The 25,765-nt window shown below is 39.3% G+C and overlaps 1 protein-coding gene across 2 annotated transcripts in view; it reads right to left on the bottom strand.

Moving 5' to 3' along the window:
• The window catches only part of dph3 (diphthamide biosynthesis 3), a 258,857-nt gene that overhangs the window by 231,168 nt on the left and 1,924 nt on the right, over window positions 1–25,765 (bottom strand). Inside the window, exons 2-3 of one of the 2 annotated variants that reach the window (XR_012592899.1) lie at window positions 25,067–25,141; window positions 24,802–24,974 (exon numbers count right to left, since the gene is read on the bottom strand). Coding sequence is in view for 1 of the 2 variants with exons in the window: in XM_074626839.1 (XP_074482940.1) it covers window positions 24,900–24,974; window positions 25,067–25,141 (150 nt within the window). In the remaining variant the exon portion in view is untranslated. Of the gene's footprint in view, window positions 1–24,694; window positions 24,975–25,066; window positions 25,142–25,765 lie in introns of those variants that run through there. The other variant, XM_074626839.1, reaches the window with a different exon arrangement.

Here is a 25,765-nt window from a genome sequence, read left to right as displayed (position 1 = left end):
GTGACGTCTTCAAATGTCTTATTTTGTCCAAAACTTCAATGATAATCATTTTAAAAATGCTAAATGAGGATTAATCTCTGACTAACCGACTAATGGATCGTTCCGGAGTTTCTCAACTTTTGGTTTGAGATCCTGTAGTATTGTTTTTATGATCCATAAGAGTTATTGTTGGGTTTTAAGAAAGGATTCTGGAGAGTCTGAGAGCGATGTGAAATAGTTTGAGAGCTTTTGGAAAGAGGATAAAACGCTGCAGAGAATAGAAGTGACGTGACAGCTGGTGGTGGTTTTGGGTTCATCCATCAACCTGCATCAGAGCAGGTAATTACTGCTGTTACACACAGAAAGCAGCATTACCCCCTCTTTAGGCCAAGGCAAACAGCTTGACCTTTGACCTCTGCCCATAAAAACAAGCAGGTAAATATACCTGCTGCGTCAAACCCAGAGAGTTGTAGAAATCCACGGAGCGAGACTCCGAGACGGTCTGAAGAGAAGCCCTCAGACAGACGAGCTAATTAGATCTTCCACACGGCTAAAAGAGACTTATTTAATTATTACCGCCTTAATTACCGCCGGTACAATCACAGGAATAGGAGGCTGAAATTGGGTTAGAGCTGCCTCGTTGTGCCGGTTTCCCTCCGAGGTTAACCGCTTCCATTAGCGACATGAAGGCGCCGCGTAAATCTGACTAATCACATGAACGAACGTCTCGTCTTTGATTCAAGCTTTTCTCACAAGAAGCTTCTCACTTGTCTCTTTATCGTCTGAATCACTCTTCAGGTGTGTTTTCTGTAAAGTAACTGAATGTAGTGGAGTAGAAAGTACTCTATTCCCCTCTGAGATGTAGTGGAGTATAAAGTACTGTATTCCCCTCTGAGATGTAGTGGAGTAGAAAGTACTCTATTCTCCTCTGAGATGTAGCGGAGTAGAAAGTACTCTATTCCCCTCTGAGATGTAGTGGAGTATAAAGTACTCTATTCTCCTCTGAGATGTAGTGGAGTATAAAGTACTCTATTCCCCTCTGAGATGTAGTGGAGTATAAAGTACTCTATTCCCCTCTGAGATGTAGCGGAGTAGAAAGTACTCTATTCCCCTCTGAGATGTAGTGGAGTAGAAAGTACTCTATTCCCCTCTGAGATGTAGTGGAGTATAAAGTACTGTATTCCCCTCTGAGATGTAGTGGAGTAGAAAGTACTGTATTCCCCTCTGAGATGTAGCGGAGTAGAAAGTACTCTATTCCCCTCTGAGATGTAGTGGAGTATAAAGTACTCTATTCCCCTCTGAGATGTAGCGGAGTATAAAGTACTCTATTCCCCTCTGAGATGTAGTGGAGTATAAAGTACTCTATTCCCCTCTGAGATGTAGTGGAGTAGAAAGTACTGTATTCCCCTCTGAGATGTAGTGGAGTATAAAGTACTGTATTCCCCTCTGAGATGTAGTGGAGTATAAAGTACTGTATTCCCCTCTGAGATGTAGTGGAGTATAAAGTACTCTATTCCCCTCTGAGATGTAGTGGAGTAGAAAGTACTCTATTCCCCTCTGAGATGTAGCGGAGTAGAAAGTACTCTATTCCCCTCTGAGATGTAGTGGAGTATAAAGTACTGTATTCCCCTCTGAGATGTAGTGGAGTAGAAAGTACTGTATTCCCCTCTGAGATGTAGTGGAGTAGAAAGTACTCTATTCCCCTCTGAGATGTAGTGGAGTATAAAGTACTGTATTCCCCTCTGAGATGTAGTGGAGTAGAAAGTACTGTATTCCCCTCTGAGATGTAGTGGAGTAGAAAGTACTGTATTCCCCTCTGAGATGTAGCGGAGTAGAAAGTACTCTATTCCCCTCTGAGATGTAGTGGAGTAGAAAGTACTCTATTCCCCTCTGAGATGTAGTGGAGTAGAAAGTACTGTATTCCCCTCTGAGATGTAGTGGAGTATAAAGTACTCTATTCCCCTCTGAGATGTAGCGGAGTAGAAAGTACTGTATTCCCCTCTGAGATGTAGTGGAGTAGAAAGTACTCTATTCCCCTCTGAGATGTAGTGGAGTAGAAAGTACTCTATTCCCCTCTGAGATGTAGTGGAGTATAAAGTACTCTATTCCCCTCTGAGATGTAGTGGAGTAGAAAGTACTCTATTCCCCTCTGAGATGTAGTGGAGTAGAAAGTACTCTATTCCCCTCTGAGATGTAGTGGAGTAGAAAGTACTCTATTCCCCTCTGAGATGTAGTGGAGTAGAAAGTACTCTATTCCCCTCTGAGATGTAGTGGAGTAGAAAGTACTGTATTTCCCTCTGAGATGTAGTGGAGTAGAAAGTACTCTATTCCCCTCTGAGATGTAGCGGAGTAGAAAGTACTCTATTCCCCTCTGAGATGTAGTGGAGTAGAAAGTACTCTATTCCCCTCTGAGATGTAGTGGAGTATAAAGTACTGTATTCCCCTCTGAGATGTAGTGGAGTAGAAAGTACTCTATTCCCCTCTGAGATGTAGTGGAGTATAAAGTACTCTATTCTCCTCTGAGATGTAGTGGAGTAGAAAGTACTCTATTCCCCTCTGAAATGTAGTGGAGTAGAAAGTACTCTATTCCCCTCTGAAATGTAGTGGAGTAGAAAGTACTCTATTCCCCTCTGAAATGTAGTGGAGTAGAAAGTACTCTATTCTCCTCTGAGATGTAGCGGAGTAGAAAGTACTCTATTCCCCTCTGAGATGTAGTGGAGTAGAAAGTACTCTATTCCCCTCTGAGATGTAGTGGAGTAGAAAGTACTGTATTCCCCTCTGAGATGTAGCGGAGTAGAAAGTACTGTATTCCCCTCTGAGATGTAGTGGAGTAGAAAGTACTGTATTCCCCTCTGAGATGTAGCGGAGTAGAAAGTACTCTATTCCCCTCTGAGATGTAGTGGAGTAGAAAGTACTCTATTCCCCTCTGAGATGTAGTGGAGTAGAAAGTACTGTATTCCCCTCTGAGATGTAGTGGAGTAGAAAGTACTGTATTCCCCTCTGAGATGTAGCGGAGTATAAAGTACTCTATTCCCCTCTGAGATGTAGTGGAGTAGAAAGTACTCTATTCCCCTCTGAGATGTAGTGGAGTAGAAAGTACTCTATTCCCCTCTGAGATGTAGTGGAGTATAAAGTACTCTATTCCCCTCTGAGATGTAGTGGAGTAGAAAGTACTGTATTCCCCTCTGAGATGTAGCGGAGTATAAAGTACTCTATTCCCCTCTGAGATGTAGTGGAGTAGAAAGTACTCTATTCCCCTCTGAGATGTAGTGGAGTATAAAGTACTGTATTCCCCTCTGAGATGTAGCGGAGTAGAAAGTACTCTATTCCCCTCTGAGATGTAGTGGAGTAGAAAGTACTCTATTCTCCTCTGAGATGTAGTGGAGTATAAAGTACTCTATTCCCCTCTGAAATGTAGTGGAGTAGAAAGTACTCTATTCCCCTCTGAGATGTAGTGGAGTATAAAGTACTCTATTCCCCTCTGAGATGTAGTGGAGTAGAAAGTACTGTATTCTCCTCTGAGATGTAGCGGAGTAGAAAGTACTGTATTCCCCTCTGAGATGTAGCGGAGTAGAAAGTACTCTATTCCCCTCTGAGATGTAGTGGAGTATAAAGTACTCTATTCCCCTCTGAGATGTAGTGGAGTAGAAAGTACTGTATTCTCCTCTGAGATGTAGCGGAGTAGAAAGTACTGTATTCCCCTCTGAGATGTAGCGGAGTAGAAAGTACTGTATTCTCCTCTGAGATGTAGCGGAGTAGAAAGTACTGTATTCCCCTCTGAGATGTAGTGGAGTATAAAGTACTCTATTCCCCTCTGAGATGTAGTGGAGTAGAAAGTACTCTATTCTCCTCTGAGATGTAGTGGAGTAGAAAGTACTCTATTCCCCTCTGAGATGTAGTGGAGTATAAAGTACTGTATTCCCCTCTGAGATGTAGTGGAGTAGAAAGTACTGTATTCTCCTCTGAGATGTAGCGGAGTAGAAAGTACTGTATTCCCCTCTGAGATGTAGCGGAGTAGAAAGTACTCTATTCCCCTCTGAGATGTAGTGGAGTATAAAGTACTCTATTCCCCTCTGAGATGTAGTGGAGTAGAAAGTACTGTATTCCCCTCTGAGATGTAGTGGAGTAGAAAGTACTCTATTCCCCTCTGAGATGTAGTGGAGTATAAAGTACTGTATTCCCCTCTGAGATGTAGTGGAGTAGAAAGTACTGTATTCCCCTCTGAGATGTAGTGGAGTAGAAAGTACTCTATTCCCCTCTGAGATGTAGCGGAGTAGAAAGTACTGTATTCCCCTCTGAGATGTAGCGGAGTAGAAAGTACTCTATTCCCCTCTGAGATGTAGCGGAGTAGAAAGTACTCTATTCCCCTCTGAGATGTAGTGGAGTAGAAAGTACTCTATTCCCCTCTGAGATGTAGTGGAGTAGAAAGTACTCTATTCCCCTCTGAGATGTAGTGGAGTAGAAAGTACTGTATTCCCCTCTGAGATGTAGTGGAGTAGAAAGTACTCTATTCCCCTCTGAGATGTAGTGGAGTAGAAAGTACTCTATTCCCCTCTGAGATGTAGTGGAGTAGAAAGTACTGTATTCCCCTCTGAGATGTAGTGGAGTAGAAAGTACTCTATTCCCCTCTGAAATGTAGTGGAGTAGAAAGTACTGTATTCCCCTCTGAGATGTAGTGGAGTATAAAGTACTCTATTCCCCTCTGAGATGTAGTGGAGTATAAAGTACTGTATTCCCCTCTGAGATGTAGTGGAGTAGAAAGTACTCTATTCCCCTCTGAGATGTAGTGGAGTAGAAAGTACTCTATTCCCCTCTGAGATGTAGTGGAGTAGAAAGTACTCTATTCCCCTCTGAGATGTAGTGGAGTAGAAAGTACTGTATTCCCCTCTGAGATGTAGTGGAGTATAAAGTACTCTATTCCCCTCTGAGATGTAGTGGAGTAGAAAGTACTCTATTCCCCTCTGAGATGTAGTGGAGTAGAAAGTACTCTATTCCCCTCTGAGATGTAGTGGAGTAGAAAGTACTCTATTCCCCTCTGAGATGTAGTGGAGTATAAAGTACTCTATTCCCCTCTGAGATGTAGTGGAGTAGAAAGTACTGTATTCCCCTCTGAGATGTAGTGGAGTATAAAGTACTCTATTCCCCTCTGAGATGTAGTGGAGTAGAAAGTACTCTATTCCCCTCTGAGATGTAGTGGAGTATAAAGTACTGTATTCCCCTCTGAGATGTAGTGGAGTAGAAAGTACTCTATTCCCCTCTGAGATGTAGTGGAGTAGAAAGTACTCTATTCCCCTCTGAGATGTAGTGGAGTAGAAAGTACTCTATTCCCCTCTGAGATGTAGTGGAGTAGAAAGTACTGTATTCCCCTCTGAGATGTAGTGGAGTAGAAAGTACTCTATTCCCCTCTGAGATGTAGTGGAGTATAAAGTACTCTATTCCCCTCTGAGATGTAGTGGAGTAGAAAGTACTCTATTCCCCTCTGAGATGTAGTGGAGTATAAAGTACTCTATTCCCCTCTGAGATGTAGTGGAGTAGAAAGTACTCTATTCCCCTCTGAGATGTAGTGGAGTATAAAGTACTCTATTCCCCTCTGAGATGTAGTGGAGTAGAAAGTACTCTATTCCCCTCTGAGATGTAGTGGAGTAGAAAGTACTGTATTCCCCTCTGAGATGTAGTGGAGTATAAAGTACTCTATTCCCCTCTGAGATGTAGTGGAGTATAAAGTACTGTATTCCCCTCTGAGATGTAGTGGAGTAGAAAGTACTGTATTCCCCTCTGAGATGTAGTGGAGTAGAAAGTACTCTATTCCCCTCTGAGATGTAGTGGAGTATAAAGTACTGTATTCCCCTCTGAGATGTAGTGGAGTAGAAAGTACTGTATTCCCCTCTGAGATGTAGTGGAGTAGAAAGTACTCTATTCCCCTCTGAGATGTAGTGGAGTAGAAAGTACTGTATTCCCCTCTGAGATGTAGTGGAGTATAAAGTACTCTATTCCCCTCTGAGATGTAGTGGAGTAGAAAGTACTCTATTCCCCTCTGAGATGTAGTGGAGTATAAAGTACTGTATTCCCCTCTGAGATGTAGTGGAGTAGAAAGTACTCTATTCCCCTCTGAGATGTAGTGGAGTAGAAAGTACTCTATTCCCCTCTGAGATGTAGTGGAGTAGAAAGTACTCTATTCCCCTCTGAGATGTAGTGGAGTAGAAAGTACTGTATTCCCCTCTGAGATGTAGTGGAGTAGAAAGTACTCTATTCCCCTCTGAGATGTAGTGGAGTATAAAGTACTCTATTCCCCTCTGAGATGTAGTGGAGTAGAAAGTACTCTATTCCCCTCTGAGATGTAGTGGAGTATAAAGTACTCTATTCCCCTCTGAGATGTAGTGGAGTAGAAAGTACTCTATTCCCCTCTGAGATGTAGTGGAGTATAAAGTACTCTATTCCCCTCTGAGATGTAGTGGAGTAGAAAGTACTCTATTCCCCTCTGAGATGTAGTGGAGTAGAAAGTACTGTATTCCCCTCTGAGATGTAGTGGAGTATAAAGTACTCTATTCCCCTCTGAGATGTAGTGGAGTAGAAAGTACTGTATTCCCCTCTGAGATGTAGTGGAGTATAAAGTACTCTATTCCCCTCTGAGATGTAGTGGAGTAGAAAGTACTCTATTCCCCTCTGAGATGTAGTGGAGTAGAAAGTACTGTATTCCCCTCTGAATGTAGTGGAGTAGAAAGTACTCTATTCCCCTCTGAGATGTAGTGGAGTATAAAGTACTCTATTCCCCTCTGAGATGTAGTGGAGTAGAAAGTACTCTATTCCCCTCTGAGATGTAGTGGAGTATAAAGTACTGTATTCTCCTCTGAGATGTAGTGGAGTAGAAAGTACTGTATTCCCCTCTGAGATGTAGTGGAGTAGAAAGTACTCTATTCCCCTCTGAGATGTAGTGGAGTATAAAGTACTGTATTCCCCTCTGAGATGTAGTGGAGTAGAAAGTACTGTATTCCCCTCTGAGATGTAGTGGAGTAGAAAGTACTCTATTCCCCTCTGAGATGTAGTGGAGTAGAAAGTACTCTATTCCCCTCTGAGATGTAGTGGAGTATAAAGTACTGTATTCCCCTCTGAGATGTAGTGGAGTAGAAAGTACTGTATTCCCCTCTGAGATGTAGTGGAGTAGAAAGTACTCTATTCCCCTCTGAGATGTAGTGGAGTAGAAGAATAGAGTAACACAAACTCAAACGTTGTACAGTAGTCGAGTAAATGTATGAATGACGACTGCATCTGGCACATTTACACAGATGTAGATCAATGTGTATCGTCCTTATAAATAGATAAATAAATAAAAAAATAAAAAATAGATAGATAAAAAATAATTAAATAGATAAATAAATAAAAAGATAGATAAATGGATAAAAAATAAATAAATAGATAGATAGATAAATAAATAAATAAATAAAAAGATAAATAGATAGATAAATAGATAAAATAGATAGATAGATAAAAAATAAATAGATAAATAAATAAAAAGATAGAGATAGATTAAAAATAAATAAATAAATAAATAGATAGAAAATAAATAAATAAATAGATAGATAGATAAAAAATAAATAAATAAATAGATAAATAAATAAATAAATAGATTGATAAAAAATAAATAAATAAATAAATAGATAGAACATAAATAGATAGATAGATGGATAAAAATAATTAAATAGATAAATAGATAAATAAATAAATAAACAAAAGACAGGCTGTTTATTTATTTGTTGTCAGGTGATCACGATACTAAATAAAAACCCATTTCTCATTCCTACCTGTTTATTATGCATGCTGGGTTTAGTAGATTTATCTGTAGAACAGGGAGAGGAAACATCCCGTAACGTGTTTTATACTGTACTTCCTGTCCACATCAGTAGGACAGACGTTTAACTCAACATGTCCAGCGTGGGAATGAAGTCGGTCTGAGCTGGTTATACCGTCGTCTCTCTGGATCTGATCATCAGCTTTAATAGATTAAAATGTAAAATTAAAGCAGCACAATCAGATTGTTTCTCAGGTTGAACTCAGCACAAGAAGACGTTTGTCGCCGGGTCTGGTTTTTATTCTGGGCTGAGAGAGCTGTGACAGATAGCTGGCTGAGCATCAGGCAGCATTTAGTTCTGCTCCATTGTGTCAGGTAAGAGGCTGTAATGAGGCCGGGGGGGGGAGGCCAGACTGACGGAGACCGTTAAAGGAACAGTCCAACATTTAGTTTAACAGAGAAGAGATATTTAGACTAGTTTTGCACCAATATTTATTTATTTATTTTATATATATATTTTATTTATATATTAATATTTTGATGTATTTATTTATTTATATACTTTTTCTATTTAATTTATTTTAATGTATTTACTTTTAAATTTAATTGATTAATTCTTAATTAATATATCAACCTCCTATTACTCTCTTTTTAAGTAATGTATTTATTTTAGTATTTGTATGCCTTTAAAATGTATTTTTATTTATTTATTTTTTAAATTGTATTTATATATTAATATTTGGATGTATTTATTTATTTACATACTTTTTCTATTTAATCTATTTAAATGTATTTATTAATACTTAATATAACCACCTCTTATTACTCTCTTTTTAATTAATATATTTATTATAATATTTATTTCAACACCAACAGGAGCATACTCTGTTTACCATCGGCACCGGGGCTCCCCACACATAACCAGCTGTGCTGCTCATCCCACAAATACATGATCCTTACAAGTGTGACATCATTGTGAAGGTAAATAAACAGGCTTTCCAACTATGTAGAATACAATGACCATTAGCATTGATACAACAGAGAAATAATCCAACAAACACAAGTTTACAAACCTTTTTTTCCGTTTTTAACGTTGTCTCAGCTACGTCCCCGGAGCTGTACTCTAGTGATGTTTATCTACATAACGTTAGATCTTAGAGAGACTCCATCCCTCATGGTACGTGTCCACAGGGGAGGGGACGCGACGCTTCCCAGCATTGGACGCTTGGTGTGCTGTCCCTAGAAACAAGGCATTAGGCTCCTGATTGGACGAACGCTTTCCCGCCGTTGGCTGCTGCTCCCAGCTTTCAAACCGGAACCAGTCTGGAGGCTCGTTGGAAACTTTCTTCTCTTATTTCACGTAAATAGTTCACTGTGATGTGTTTCTGAGGAGAGAAATAATCCATGTTGATGAATCTGTCTTTATTTTAGATCAACAACGTTTAGTTTAAAAGATCCTCTGGAGTTTGGAGAGGCGGCGAGTCGCGTCGGACGCCCCGTGATTTGCATAAAGTAGACGAGACCTCAACTTTATGCAAATGAGGAGCGGGCGTCGTGACGCCTAGTCTCTCGAATCACGACGCCACGCTACCGGAATGCACGTACCATTATACTGTCGCTAAGATGAAAGTGTAACGTCACAGTTCTCTGGACTTTATATTCTGGACGGGTCACTATAGTGCTTTTGTTTACGCTGTGACGGATAAGAAATGAACGTTGGTTACTTTGGCACAGAGAAGTACTCGTATCGGTACTCGTATCGGTACTCGTATCGGTACTCTGTATTGGAGAGTACCAACATGTAAGAACTGGTACTCGGTCTGAAAGAAGGTGTTATCGGTGAATCCCTAGAAGTCGGAGCAGAAGAGGTTTATCTTGAATCCACTGTTGAAGTTGAATTTCTGGGATTATGTGTTTGATATTTATGGATCTTGATTTGATTGGAGCTGCAGATGAGTGTAGATATAAAGTGGATGTTAATGGTTTTGTCTTCAGAGAGGAAACGTTGGTGATGCAGACAGAGCGAGGAGTCAACAGCCACGTTAACCCGCAGACATTCAGACATTCAGACATGGAGACGTTTGATGAAACGGCGAGCGGCGGTCTCTCCCCTCGCCGTGGATCCAACATCATTAACCGGGAGAGAGACAGTATGTTTCGGCCCCGCGCTGCTGGTAATGAGCCCTCGCCGATCATCCCTCACGCCGTAATTAGTGGCGGGCCCCGCCACTCGGGAGTGCCCCCCGCTCGCCGCTAATGGAGTGAACAAGGCAGAAAACGAGCGCTATTAAGGCTGGACATGAATTCCAGCTCGCCACGTGAAAACCCCTTGAAACATAATTCATCATTCCTCCTCCGGATCGCTACCTCGTCTTCTGATCGCTACCTCGTCTTCTGATCGCCACCTCGTCTTCTGATCGCCACCTCGTCTTCTGATCGCCACCTCGTCTTCTGATCGCCACCTCGTCTTCTGATCGCCACCTCGTCTTCTGATCGCCACCTCGTCTTCTGATCGCCACCTCGTCTTCTGATCGCCACCTCGTCTTCTGGCTCTGATCAAAGCAGGATGGATCGGGAGACCCGGCTTCCTGTCGGCTGTCTCACTTCAGACCGGAGACACGTGGAGGAGGACGTGTGGAAGGTTTAACAGATAATAATAACTTTAACTTTTATACCATTCTATTATTAGGCTTATAGGAAGAATGGATATGTTTATGACGTAAACTATTTTAGATAGATAACCTAAGATAGGAGACGAGACGGACGTCGTCGTCCATCAGGACAGAGATGTTGTTCCCTCGTCTCCGAGGCGAAACCAAAGAATGAACAAACAACGAGAGAGAAAACCAGGAAGAGAATAAGAGAAGACAACGTTCAAACATGTAGTGCAATAAGAGAAACAGAGAAATACAAGTAGTGGAAGTGAATGAATAGGAAGTGAAGCAGTAAACAGCCCAAAACTGATAACGTGACGGCGCCCTCTAGTGGTCGTAGTAACGGTGACGGGAGTAAAGGAGGAAGTCAGATGACGTCATTATTGGCCGTCTTTAACGATAACCAATGTTGTTGTTTCGTTAGCCATGACCACCATCGTTAACAAACCTTAACCACGCGTTTATTACCATGACAACCACGTAGCCATTTGAACCCAAACCAAGATGTTTTTGTGCTTAAACGTAAACCAACCTTCATAAAACTGATTTATTTTCCATCAGTTTTATTAGAAACACACTTTAATGATGATGACAGGAAACATCAGATCAGAAAGCTCTTCTAGAAGACGAGATGTTCAGTAGTTCCAACACGATGTGGGAAGAGAACCAATAAAACAGATAAAAGAGGTTTTAAGATGCTGCACCAAACAAATATTAGACCGTTTCTTTCCATAAAAGTGACTCGAACGATTAATAAACCCTAACCCAGCAGTAAGTTGAGTTAAAGGCATGAATACGTTTGACAAGTCGTACGGACTTAGACGTATAAATTCAGTGTGTAAACAAAGAAATGAAATCCTCCAGTTGTCACTTTCAGACGTCGGGTTTTGTAAACTATAATGAAGAGATGATTAAATGATCAGATTACGGATCAGATGAAGTTACATCTGGTCGTCTGAGAAGAGAAACTGAATCCAGATGAGAGCAACACGTGCTCAGAGGTCAGAGGTCAAAGCCACAACAGCTTTGTTCGCGGGGCGTCACCTGATGAGTGACAGGTGGGCGGGGTTTGGGCAAGGTCAGCGCGGTGATTGGTCTGCATGATGAGGGTGGGCGGGGTCAAGGTCAGAGCGCTGCGGCGATGCCGACAGGAGGCGGTTCAGTGGATGTGAAACACAAACGAGGCTGTTTACAGCAGAACATATGAGTTTATTAAGTGCATGAAGAAGGATGTTTTACTGTCCATTGTAAGTCTGAAAACTTGATGATTTAAAGTTTTCAATTTCCTATATAATGGAAATGAAAGTAAAGCAAAAGCATGATAGATTTCACTCCATATAACTCCAATAACTCCGTTCATATCCAGTCTAACGGTTCCGGTCCAGTTGGACATTCGTTCGGTTCCATTCTGGTGATGCAGTTCATCTGGTTTGTCTTATTTCTTACAGCGTGTTGAGGTATTCAGTTCACACCTCCAGTCTGGATCAATTAGTGTTTGGCGGGAACGATTAGCCAGCTGGCTTTTATGAAACAAAGCAATTCATGTTATGCTAATAAGTCAGATTTTTTGAGCAATTCCAGATCATTTGCTAATCATTCGCTAATTACTAGTCGAATTATGAGTGATTAATGGGACAGATGTGGATATTTAACAAACTCCTCCACACAGCTCCACATCTGGACCGCACACCATGTGTGTTATTGATCCCGCAAACGTCATGCTTTTTTTAATTTAGTGAAAATTAAAATCCTGCTGTATGACGGGGACAATCGGAGATAATAATAATAAAACAAAATAATAATACTTTATTTACACAGCATCTTTCAAAACAAACCAGACAATTAAACAAATTATAAAAATAATATAAGATAATAAAACCAATGTTGGAAACAGAATGCAATAATTAAGTTTTGATGAGATATGTTTACAATAATACAAAATTGACTAAACAACCTGAAATGACAGTGTCGTCTGCATATTGTTGTTATTTATTTTATGTTGTGATAAGGGCTGCCGCTAACATTCATTTCTTTATCCGCTCATGTTTACAATAAAAGAAAAAAACGTCCTATAATTCTTTTGAATTTCAAGTTAAAGCAAATAAACAATGTTGTAGTAATGAAACAAAGTTTATCCTAAAGAGATAAATCATTGATAAAAGGATGATATTTACTATTAATAACGTCAGACACCAAGAAGAATAGACTCCAACACGTCATAAACGTCTTCACGTCTGCTGATTATTGTTGCTCCTAAAACCACTTTATATTCCTGGTGTTGTCTTTTTAATGTGAAACACTGAATCCTTATTATTGTCAACATGGTTTATTGTCCCAGACAGTAAATGTGCTAATGCTGCTTCGCTCTGGGGGTCAGCCGTGTTGAAATTCAGATTCAGAGTCCTCCGCAACATCTTCACCTGCAGGGTCGGATCCACGACGAGAGAACAAAAAGAGATTTAATAAATCCACTTAGAGGTCATAGAAGAAAGACGCTCCTCGTTAGTGCAGAATTTGCCTGAGAATCATCATTTCTTTCCAAAGTAATCCAGTAATAATTGTATAAAATGTAAAAAAAAAAGACCAAAATCCAAAGATATAAAGTTTATAATCATATAAAACAGAGAAAAACAGCAAATATTTGTACTTTTGTCTTCATAAATGACCTTAAATGACTACTCCGTTATAAAAACACAATTCATTTTCTGTCTAATCGACTAATTAGTTGTTTTAGAGCTTCTATCTGCAGGTTTTTCAAAAGAAAACGGGGCAAACAAGGAATGATATTTGGTGTTTTAAGACGAGTTAAAGGTCGATATAACGTTAAATTTCCGTCTGAATAACTGTGGTTTTACAGTGTCTCTCTGTGTTGTAAAGAGCAATGTGTGCCTGTGTGGTTGAACAGATCAGAAGTCTGTGAGGTCAGATGCTGGATTACATGTGAAAGACGTGTCTGGGTTGGAGCTGAAGGTGGAACTGCTCCGTCCTGTTGGAAACAGGTGAAGGTGCCATTAAAAGGCAGCTGTTGTCCTCCTCAATTACAGCCTGTTTGGCGTCCAGGCCGGCGGAGGTCACGGCTCCAGCAGAGCAGCTCGGGGTTAATCACAGACCCGGGGTTTTAAGTTGACGGAGAGCGTCTTTTTATGGCCTTCTCCCAGAAACAGAAGCCCAGGTCATTACTCGCATAGCTCACAACCTAAAGATCTGTTGAAGTAAACTATACATGTTTGAACCTAAAAGCATCATTATTGTAATATTTACCTTGATAACGATATTTTATTAAACTGAAATAATTCCAAACAAAGAAATCATAGAAGAAAAGACGCTTCTTATAACTCCAGAAGTCGCCTGAGGATCATCATGTTTTAGTAATCCAGTAATACTAGTCTGTACATCTACGGGTAAACTGCAAACAGGAGCTTTAGTGGTGCATCATGGGAAGTGTAGTTCCCGAAACTTAAGCGTGATTCTGAATAGAAGGTTCATTTGAGCTTTGACAGAAACAACACTGAAGACCGATGATTTGAATGAAATATCATCAACATTGAGAAGACACTGTGACTGAACGGAGGACCTCGTGGTTCTAATGCAGCGGGAGGAAATGTCCCTGAAATGAAGGCCATGCCAATCACTCCAGCTCCAACAGAAAGCCGACTGCAGCCGCAGCACACGACGACGGAGGACATTTACTCTTGTGGAGCTGCATGTTTGAGAGCTCTGATGAGGGGGGAATATTTATCAGGTCAGAGCCGTGTTGTGTTCAACGTGACAGTAAAAGAGTGGGAGATTCCTCGGAGGACTGGTCTCAGGGACTTGATGTCAGTCCGGTGGAACCAGCAGGGACCCCCACGGGCCCAGATAATGACTGTAAAACAAGAGCTCGGAGGCAGATCATCGTCACGGAGACGGAGTGAATGTATAATCAAAATATGAATGCACATACATTTCAAAATGGCCTTCCAACCACTCTGTATGGAGATGGTTTAAAAGGGGACAAATTCAGCTCAGTGTCTCATAGAAACTGGGTTGGAAGCTGACCTTTAGTTACTTTACGGGTCAAGATTATACGTGAGAAAACATACAAGTTTATAAAATACACCTTTGGTGTCCAACCATTTTGGACTTCTTTGTCTCGTGACCTCTTATATAAAATCAGTGTGCAGATAACTGCATTTTGTCCGATGCGTCGTCTAACGAATGACTTCATCTCTCGGCCTCCCTCCAGCTAGCGACCTTTTCTTAAGCACTACGCCACAATACTTCACGGAGGAGAAGAAGAAGAGTGTCAGGATGAGAGAGTGTCTCCGGGGGACGTTCTACAGGATCTATATCTAATAGAAGAGTCCTTCCTGTTCCTGGTTCAACTCACAGTTTGGATCTATGAAGAAGAAGCCAGCGTTGTAAATCTCAGTAATGCCCTGGGACATTTTCGGATGCCTAACAAATGATGGAGACGGACAAAACAAAAACCAAGATGGAGACGACCAATTATTGAAAACTGCTATTGGAATCAGTCATGAAGGTAGTTTCTCGGAGTCCTGGTGCCTTTTTGATATTGTTACCTACTCAGTTTCCTCCAGCTGGAGTAAAGCTCCAACCAACACAAGGCTCAGTGTTGGTTGAGATACCAGTGAGACATTAAATACAAGCCAACAAGTGCAGTTTTTGGTAGCACATCTGTGAGTTCAGAGCTTTATCAGACATGAAAGCGATGAGATAGAACGTGTTAATCAGTGAAACCAGGCTGGCTGTTTCACGTCTTCGTGCTAAGCTAAGCTAACTGGCAGCTTGATTTGTGTTCTGTCTTGGACGTTTTATTAAGAGTAAAATATTGAAAATGTCCCGGAGCAAAACCCGGATGTACACCAGCTGATGTGATGCTCCTAATAAGAGTTTCCCTTCAGGGATCAATGATGTTTGACTTGATTCTGACATATATGTATATATACATCACATTTAGGGAGGAAACAAAGGCGCCGAGAGGGCTGTGGAGCGTGTGTGTGCATCCACTAATTATCACTTCATTTGGATATATATATATGTGTGTGTGTGTTTGTGTGGTTAATCCCGGCGGGACCACGACTGGAGCGTCTTCCTGCTCGGGGGCTTCTTTCTTTCTTGGTGCGAGGGAAGGCGAATAATTCGATTAACAACGAGGAGCAGAAAAAAGGTGACGCAGTTTATTCCGCTCAGTGAGCCCACCTGGTCAGAAACACAAAGCTGTATTTACATTCATGTGCACAAATCAGCCTTCTCTCACAGACCTGCAATTAACCTTTTAATAACCGTCACCACCTAAACTTAAACACTTTAACCATTACTTTAAGTCATTTATAAAGACCCTCATTATTCTCTGGAATCAGCTGCTTTTAGATCAACTCAAGTTTGCAAAAGTAAATATGTTTGTCAGGATAAGGTTCATTTATTTGTCATTTTAAAACCAGGTTGCACAATAAAAGTGTTAGCCCCTTCACACTACACAAAGAACAAGAATACAGATATTTAGATCAGAATAGAATATATACATTTACTGAAATACATACCTTTAAATAGACTGTACGGACAAACTTTATATATATATAAGTGGTACGACCACGTTTTCTATCAACATAAGATAAGAGAAGCATTTTCACAGCTTTCTGACGTTTTATAGATGATTGATGTTTTGCATATAAAAGTAATTTCTGGGTTTATATAAAACACAGAAAAGCAGCTGTCTTGGTTTTCTTGTCGTCTCCATCTTGGTTTTTGTCCGTCTCCATCTTGGTTTTAGTCGTCTCCATCTTGGTTTTTGTCCGTCTCCATCTTGGTTTTTGGTCGTCTCCATCTTGGTTTTTGTCCGTCTCCATCTTGGTTTTTAGTCGTCTCCATCTTGGTTTTTGTCCGTCACCATCTTGGTTTTTGTCCGTCACCATCTTGGTTTTTGTCCGTCACCATCTTGGTTTTTGGACGTCTCAATCTTGGTTTTTGGACGTCTCCATCTTGGTTTTTAGTCGTCTCCATCTTGGTTTTTGGTCGTCTCCATCTTGGTTTTTGGACGTCTCCATCTTGGTTTTTAGTCGTCTCCATCTTGGTTTTTGGTCGTCTCCATCTTGGTTTTTGGACGTCTCCATCTTGGTTTTTGTCCGTCTCCATCTTGGTTTTTGGACGTCTCAATCTTGGTTTTTGGTTGTCTCCATCTTGGTTTTTGGTCGTCTCAATCTTGGTTTTTGGACGTCTCAATCTTGGTTTTTGGACGTCTCCATCTTGGTTTCTGGTCGTCTCAATCTTGGTTTTTGGACGTCTCAATCTTGGTTTTTGGTTGTCTCCATCTTGGTTTTTGGACGTCTCCATCTTGGTTTTTGTCCGTCTCCATCTTGGTTTTTGGACGTCTCAATCTTGGTTTTTGTCCGTCTCCATCTTGGTTTTTGGACGTCTCCATCTTGGTTTTTGGACGTCTCCATCTTGGTTTCTGGACACCATCTTGGTTTTTGGACGTCTCCATCTTGGTTTTTGTCCGTCTCCATCTTGGTTTCTGTCCGTCTCCATCTTGGTCTTTCGATAGTAAATAATGAGTTAGTAGATTGTTAGTTGCAGCCTGAGTTTAAACACAAACGTAAAGATAAAACCAGGGCAGCTTTGGTAACGAACACGGCGGAACACAGCGGAACACGGCGGTCAGAAGGTAAATAAACAGACTTGGTTTTCAAACCTGAAGGAGACGAAGATGATTCCGAGCAGATCATGTGACCTCATATGGGGGCGGGGGAGTGGAGTCCTTTGGGACTTCCTTTGGGAAGTGGGTCAACCGCTTGGCATGGCGGCTCGTTAGCATTGAGTGTAAACACACACACACACACACACACACACCTCAGCCCCTCCGGCTGTAATTGGCAACAATGGAAAGTACACACAGGCTAATTAGCAGCTCAGACAAGAAGAACAAGTGTTGTTCGCTCTCCTGAATCCAGAAGTCACTCACTAATGTTAATGTTAAACCGGGTTAAATTAGTGTACTTATAATTAAGGAATCTGTTGCACAAAAGACCTTAGCAACCAACGTAAGGTACCTCTGACTCACACTTAACCACAACATGGACACACTTATGGTGATAAATGAAGAACCCATCCCGAGAAGAGAACTCAATTGATCATACGCTTAACGATGAGCAATTGTCAATTCATGATTTGTCCGACCGTCTCGAGGTGGATCGCTCTACTCTCTTAATGACTGCCTTACAGTCTTATGCTACGGGATCTTTCCAGTCCATAATAGTCAACAGTGTGCCGCACTATTCACCGAGTTTCAAACGACAACTTAACACTGTGCTGAAGTTCCTGTTTTTTACTTTCTACAGGACAACTTTGCGAGACAAACGCTTAAGTTACTTGTTGGCATAAACTTAAAGTATATGCCAATATACATATACATATTTGTTGTTGGTTTGAAAAGAGTCTAAAGATGCAAAGTTGTCTCGAAATGACAGAGAAAGTTAAAATTCACCTAAATTAAGAGATAAATCAAAAGATTAAAATGTAAAACAGAAATTCAAAAACAGAAAAACTCAAATCAACAACAGCTTAGAGACTCTTGAACATCTTCATCTTTGCTGACTTGTGGAATTGTGTACTCCATTGCATTTATTTGACAACCTCAGTTAGTAGTTCCTTTGCAGATTTTACATCCAAAACATTATTAATACGAACAGCACTCATGAGCAGAGTTATACTTATAGTTATACGATAACACCCTCTGGTGGTTGCAGGCACAAACAGCATCTCTCTGTGTGGTTTCAAATAGATTGTATTATTCATATTGTTACAGCAGCCACGTCACAATAATAAGTATTACTGTGTAACTCTGTTTTACATTATTTTTATTGTGAAGCATCATTTTCAAACATAATAAAATCTGGTATTGTCATACTTCTTCTCCATAGAAACAAACAATGTCAAAAGACAAAATACAAAAAATAATAACGTATATGCTAATAATGATGATAATAATAACCGAAGACAGTAGTAATAATAATAAATAATAACAATAATACTTTTACTTATATAACTTTACTATACTGTAGAGTTACAGCAGCCAAGGCACACTTTAATAAATAAATAAATTAAATAAAAATAAATGAAGGACATCAATAATAATACAACGATTTAGTTATCTAAAGACCTTCATCTCCACTCTAGGTATCTAAAGACCTTCATCTCCACTCTAGTTATCTAAAGACCTTCATCTCCACTCTAGTTATCTAAAGACCTTTATCTCCACTCTAGTTATCTAAAGACCTTCATCTCCACTCTAGTTATCTAAAGACCTTTATCTCCACTCTAGTTATCTAAAGACCTTTATCTCCACTCTAGTTATCTAAAGACCTTTATCTCCACTCTAGTTATCTAAAGACCTTCATCTCCACTCTAGTTATCTAAAGACCTTTATCTCCACTCTAGTTATCTAAAGACCTTCATCTCCACTCTAGTTATCTAAAGACCTTTATCTCCACTCTAGTTATCTAAAGACCTTTATCTCCACTCTAGTTATCTAAAGACCTTTATCTCCACTCTAGTTATCTAAAGACCTTTATCTCCACTCTAGTTATCTAAAGATCTTTATCTCCACTCTAGTTATCTAAAGACCTTTATCTCCACTCTAGTTATCTAAAGACCTTTATCTCCACTCTAGTTATCTAAAGACCTTTATCTCCACTCTAGTTATCTAAAGACCTTTATCTCCACTCTAGTTATCTAAAGACCTTCATCTCCACTCTAGTTATCTAAAGACCTTTATCTCCACTCTAGTTATCTAAAGACCGTTATCTCCACTCTAGTTATCTAAAGACCTTCATCTCCACTCTAGTTATCTAAAGACCGTTATCTCCACTCTAGTTATCTAAAGACCTTTATCTCCACTCTAGTTATCTAAAGACCTTCATCTCCACTCTAGTTATCTAAAGACCTTCATCTCCACTCTAGTTATCTAAAGACCTTTATCTCCACTCTAGTTATCTAAAGACCTTCATCTCCACTCTAGTTATCTAAAGACCTTTATCTCCACTCTAGTTATCTAAAGACCTTTATCTCCACTCTAGTTATCTAAAGACCTTTATCTCCACTCTAGTTATCTAAAGACCTTTATCTCCACTGCAGTTATCTAAAGACCTTCATCTCCACTCTAGATAACTAGAGTGGAGATGAAGGTCTTTAGATAACTAAAGACCTTCATCTCCACTCTAGTTATCTAAAGACCTTCATCTCCACTCTAGTTATCTAAAGACCTTCATCTCCACTCTAGTTATCTAAAGACCGTTATCTCCACTGCAGTTATCTAAAGACCTTCATCTCCACTATAGTTATCTAAAGACCTTCATCTCCACTCTAGTTATCTAAAGACCTTTATCTCCACTCTAGTTATCTAAAGACCTTTATCTCCACTCTAGTTATCTAAAGACCTTTATCTCCACTGCAGTTATCTAAAGACCTTCATCTCCACTCTAGTTATCTAAAGACCTTCATCTCCACTCTAGTTATCTAAAGACCTTCATCTCCACTCTAGTTATCTAAAGACCTTTATCTCCACTCTAGTTATCTAAAGACCGTTATCTCCACTGCAGTTATCTAAAGACCGTTATCTCCACTGCAGTTATCTAAAGACCTTCATCTCCACTATAGTTATCTAAAGACCTTCATCTCCACTCTAGTTATCTAAAGACCTTCATCTCCACTCTAGTTATCTAAAGACCGTTATCTCCACTGCAGTTATCTAAAGACCTTCATCTCCACTCTAGTTATCTAAGGACCTTCATCTCCACTCTAGTTATCTAAAGACCTTTATCTCCACTCTAGTTATCTAAAGACCTTTATCTCCACTCTAGTTATCTAAAGACCTTTATCTCCACTCTAGTTATCTAAAGACCTTTATCTCCACTCTAGTTATCTAAAGACCTTCATCTCCACTCTAGTTATCTAAAGACCTTTATCTCCACTCTAGTTATCTAAAGACCTTCATCTCCACTCTAGTTATCTAAAGACCTTCATCTCCACTCTAGTTATCTAAAGACCTTCATCTCCACTCTAGTTATCTAAAGACCTTTATCTCCACTCTAGTTATCTAAAGACCTTTATCTCTACTCTAGTTATCTAAAGACCTTTATCTCCACTCTAGTTATCTAAAGACCTTTATCTCCACTGTAGTTATCTAAAGACCTTTATCTCCACTCTAGTTATCTAAAGACCTTTATCTCCACTCTAGTTATCTAAAGACCTTTATCTCCACTCTAGTTATCTAAAGACCTTTATCTCCACTCTAGTTATCTAAAGGTTGAATGCTCAGCACTTTGTGTAAATCTGCTTTCCTTCCGTCTCCGGTGTGATGCTGCCCTCTGGTGCATTGTCACTATATATCTGTGTTTCTTTTCAACCACACTGACAGGAAGGTTTGCTTTGCCACTATCATCTTTTAAAGAGTGCTATAGTTTACACTCATTAAAATAATTAATCATGATTAATTGCAAAATAATCTGTTCTAAATGAACCTTAAAGGGAGATTAGTCCAGTATTTAATCCTCTTATCAACATGGGAGTGGACAAATATGCTGCTTTATGTAAATGTATGTATATATTTATTAACATAAATCAATTAACAACACAAATCAATGACAGATATTGATCCAGAAACCCTCACAGGTACTGCATTTAGCATAAAACAATATGCTCCCATCATAACATGTCAAACGGCAGCCCAACAGGCAACAACAGCTGTCAGTGTGTCAGTGTGCTGACTTGACTATGACTTGCCCCAAACTGCATGTGATTATCATAACGTGGGCATGTCTGTAAAGGGGAGACTCGTGGGTACCCATAGAACCCATTTACATTCACTGATCTGGAGGTCAGAGGTCAAGGGACCCCTTTGGAGCGTTATTTAACCTCCTTCATGACCAGCTAGTCTGACCTGGTTGGTACCGATGGATTCATCAGGTTTTATAGATTCAGATGATACCAGTATCGGACTTTTCCTCTAACTTTCTTACTGACATTTTCCAGACTTTTTTTGGACTTTTTTAGGGGCAATTTTTTTTAACAGTTTCCATACTTTTTTTTCTGATATTTTCCCGATTTTTTTAATTTTTACTTTCTTTAGACTTTTCGACAACATTTGAAAATGTGCCTATAATAAATAAAAATTTAAATAATTAAATAATTAAATATGATTTAAAACTGAGCCGCTACGACCTAAAAATCACAAGTTGTGTTACTGAGTTAAAGGGACTCTTTGTAACTTTCTAAGCGTATAAATGTAGCGGGTCGGCACACATGCGCGCTCGCATATGCGCGCTCGCGTGTGGCCGCTGTCTCGTCTCCTCTGCCTGCCTTCACTCACACACCACGCTCCTTCTCTCTCTCTCTCTCCACCTCTCACGTGCATGCTGCTCACTCCACACTGCAGAAGAGTTAGTTTAGCTCTGAGAATATCTAGTGAATGTTCAGTGGACGTTTGTGCAGAAATAACTGCTGCAGCTCCTCCAGACCAACAGAGGTTTCCCGTGTCTTGTGAAGTGACGGGGCTCCGCAGAGAGAAACGTTATCGTCTCCCCCGTTCCCTCCGGCCGCGGTCGGGAGGCTGAGGCGGGAAAAGCCAACACTAGGATCAGCATTGATTCATGGAGAGACCTTGGTCTGGTCAGCTAACATTACTGCCAAGCAGCTGAAATATAGAGTGATATTGTGCTTTTAGCTGACGTGTGTCTCCTCACTGTGTTGAGTGATGCTCCTTCATGTCTATGTAGAGCGAGCACAAGCGCCAGCAACAGGACGCTGACTTTAGTTGACTTAACGGACACAGGTGAAGCTGTTAACAAGCATTTCTGAAAGTTACAAACAGTCCCTTTAATAGTGATCATTTGTTCTTGCAACCAACAGTAAGATATGCAGTACATAGCACTGATCTGTGGTAAACGGGCGTGAAAGTCTCTTTTTTTCACTGTGGCTGGTACCAAGTCTTCAGCACGTTGTGGTGTGGATGCAGTGGAGCTGCAGCGTATTGCAGGTCTCAGCAGCTGACGGGTCAGCAATCAGGGCAGAGAAGCTGAGCAGTGAGAGAGATGATCTGCCATGCAGGATTCAGACTTCCTTTAGCTGTAGTTGGAGCCTGTTGAAGAGGCCTCTTCAGGTTCTGGATGCCGAGTGTGTCTATGATACTGGGCCTCAGGGAGATACAAGTTACCAACATAACAGTTAGAATTCAACTCAGACAACATGAAACTAAGGGAAATGTAAACTGAGTTGATTTTCTTGAACTTAATTCTACATGTTGTTTTAAGTACATATAACAGCAAAAGGGGGTCAACTTATATATTGTTCACAAACAACGTTAAAAGGTGTAATACACTAAGTTGGTCAAAATCAGATAGGCCTATTCAAAAGATAAGAATTACTGATACATGACGATGGAACAAGTTTGAACAGTCATTAAAAAGTCATTAATAAAAGAATGTTCTGAAAACAACCGTCTGTTTGCATATACTATAAGGACGCAATGTTTGGTACGATAATAGCACACAGTAAGTACACCTGAAACCCCCTCAGGATAGAAAGATGCACCCTATGAGAGAATGCAATCAGACCCATGATGTACATGTGAAGGTGGAGGAATGATGATGGACTGCAAACATGACAGAGATGGAGGACAGCGATCGCACAAACACACTTGAGTTTGAGTAACACTTACCTCACACATACCTACAACTCTATAGGCAATCTATACATTCAATAATCCATCAGGAGCAGGAATTGGACCACAATGCAATGCAGCAACAACAGATTGGGGTCAGAATAATATAGAATCTCAAACTTCTACTTCTAATAATACAATCTATTATTTACTCTCAGTATTTACAGCCCACCACCGGCAGGGAGAGGCATGGGGTCGGGTGCATTGTGAGCCGGGTGCTGACCCCTGACATCAGACTGGTTCTAGAGACGTGGAACGTCACCTCTCTGGTGGGGAAGGAACCGCAGCTGGTGTGGGAGGTGGAGCGGTATCAACTAGATATAGTTGGGCTCATCTCCACACATTGCACTGGTTCTGAAACCAAAGTCCAAGAGAGGGGCTGGACACTGACGCCGCCTTTTATTCCTTTGGCTTGTGGGCCAGAAGTGGAGCAGGAGCAGAAGAGAGAGATCTCCATGTTGCTCGTAGTGTTATGGGCCTCTGTTCAGGGCAGGGTATGAAATCAGCACTCGCCACCCGCCAAATGCGAGTAAATTGTTGGCAGTGGCGGGTAAAATCATCAGGCCAATAACAGTTATTTGGTATTTAATATTGGATGAATACTATAATGGATGTAAATAAAGGAATTTAGTATATTAAATTAATATATTCATGAAATAACTTAGATGAAATTAAAGGTATTTAGAATTTAAAATTACTATATTTAAACGACAAAATAAAAAATAGATTTAGATAAAGGGATTTAGTATTTGAAATTAATATATTTAAATAATGAAATGAAAATACATTAAACGTTATTTAGTATTAAATATTAATGTATAAAAATTATGAAATAAAAATAGATTAAAATAAACAAATTTAGTAATTTTAATTAATAAAACTAAATTAATAAGCGAACACAACAAGCCAGATGAAAAACCATGTCCTTCCCCAACCTCAGGAAAGGTTCAATACCATCTTTATTTGTATTTATTACTTTAATTCATATTAACTTACGCATCATTTATTTTTATTACATATTTTGTAATTTGAATGTTTGTTTTATGCTATTTAATTTATTGTTGCTTTCTGTATTATTTTTAATCTATTTTATCTTTTGTTCTATTTTATTTATAGTTTATTTTCAGTCACTTGATTTTGTTAATATTTATTTAAAACCAGCATTTATTTTTTATTATTCCTTTATTATAATTTTCATCCATTGTTATATTTTGTTTTTTTATTCAAGCCTATAATCAACTTTATTTGTATTTAATTATTATTATTTAGAGTTTATTTTTTTACTTGTTTTATTTGTATTATTCTTAAAAATATTTTTTCATAATTCATCAATCCCCAATATATTTAATATATTTTATTTCTGTATATTTGTTTTAATTATATAATTCGAATTTTATTTTATCTTGAGTCTTTTGTATTATTAATGTATTTTAAATATTTTTATTTCCAGTGACAGAAAAGAGCTCATTATAGCACAAATAAACCAACAACTAGCAGAATATTATTATATCATAAATAAATAAATCTAAATCAATGAAATCAACCAGAAATAAAACAACATGCTGTTTGATGTGTTTTAATTCTGTTAAAATAAAAGCACAATATTCACAAGAGAGAATAAAATATAAGTTACTATTGTGATATGAGATATATTTACACCGGTTTGTTTTCAGACTATTAAAGGACCAACAGATGCAGCAGCTCCTCAGACGCCATGGATTCTGATGATGAGGAGGAGGAGGAGGAAGAGGAGGTTGGGGGGGGGTCAGGTCTGAACCAGCTCCAGTTTGGTTTCTGTAGACGACGGAGCTTCGAGGATTTCCCCGGACAGGAACAACTCCTAGAACATCAGAACAACATGGTGAACAGGGAAGACTTCCTGTCGCGGTGGGTCTCTTATTTTGAAGGAGCAGGTGTGATGCGTTCACTGACCTGGTCGTAGATGACTTTAACGATGAGCGAGCAGCTGGGGCACGTCGCCACCTCCTCGCCGTTCTCCAGATCCTCCTTTAAACAACAACAACAAGAGTTCAGGTATATTTCATTATATTACAAATCACAAATGATATGTTCTCATCTCCTGAGAAACCTTAAACAAGACGACAGACATCCAGAAAGAAGTATTACAAATGCATTAAACATTCGGTGATGTGCCCAATTCAGATATTTTACTAATATGTTTTAGATATTTATCAAATATGTTTCTAATATTTTTCTGCTATTTTACTAATACTTTTGAGATATTTTACAAATATTTTAGGGGATATTTTAGTAATATCTTTCAGATATTTACCATTATTTTTCTGCTGTTTTACTAATATTTTGAGATATTTTACTAATATATATTATACTAATATATATTATACTTATATTTTCTAATATTTTGAGATATTTTACAAATATTTTTAGATTATTTTACTAATATGTTTTTGGGATATTATACTAATATTTATTTTAGATATTTTACTAATATGTTTTTGGGATATTATACTAATATTTATTTTAGATATTTTACTAATATGTTTGGGGATATTATACTAACATTTATTTAGATATTTTATTAATATCTTATATTTTTAGATTATTAGACTGATATCTATTTTAGATATTTTACCAATATGTTTGGGGATA

This window comes from Sebastes fasciatus, chromosome 24 (assembly GCF_043250625.1).
Source record: "Sebastes fasciatus isolate fSebFas1 chromosome 24, fSebFas1.pri, whole genome shotgun sequence".
NCBI classification, from domain to species: Eukaryota; Metazoa; Chordata; class Actinopteri; order Perciformes; family Sebastidae; genus Sebastes; species Sebastes fasciatus.
Note: the sequence above shows the minus strand (reverse complement) of the source record. Positions and strands in the feature narration are given on the sequence as shown.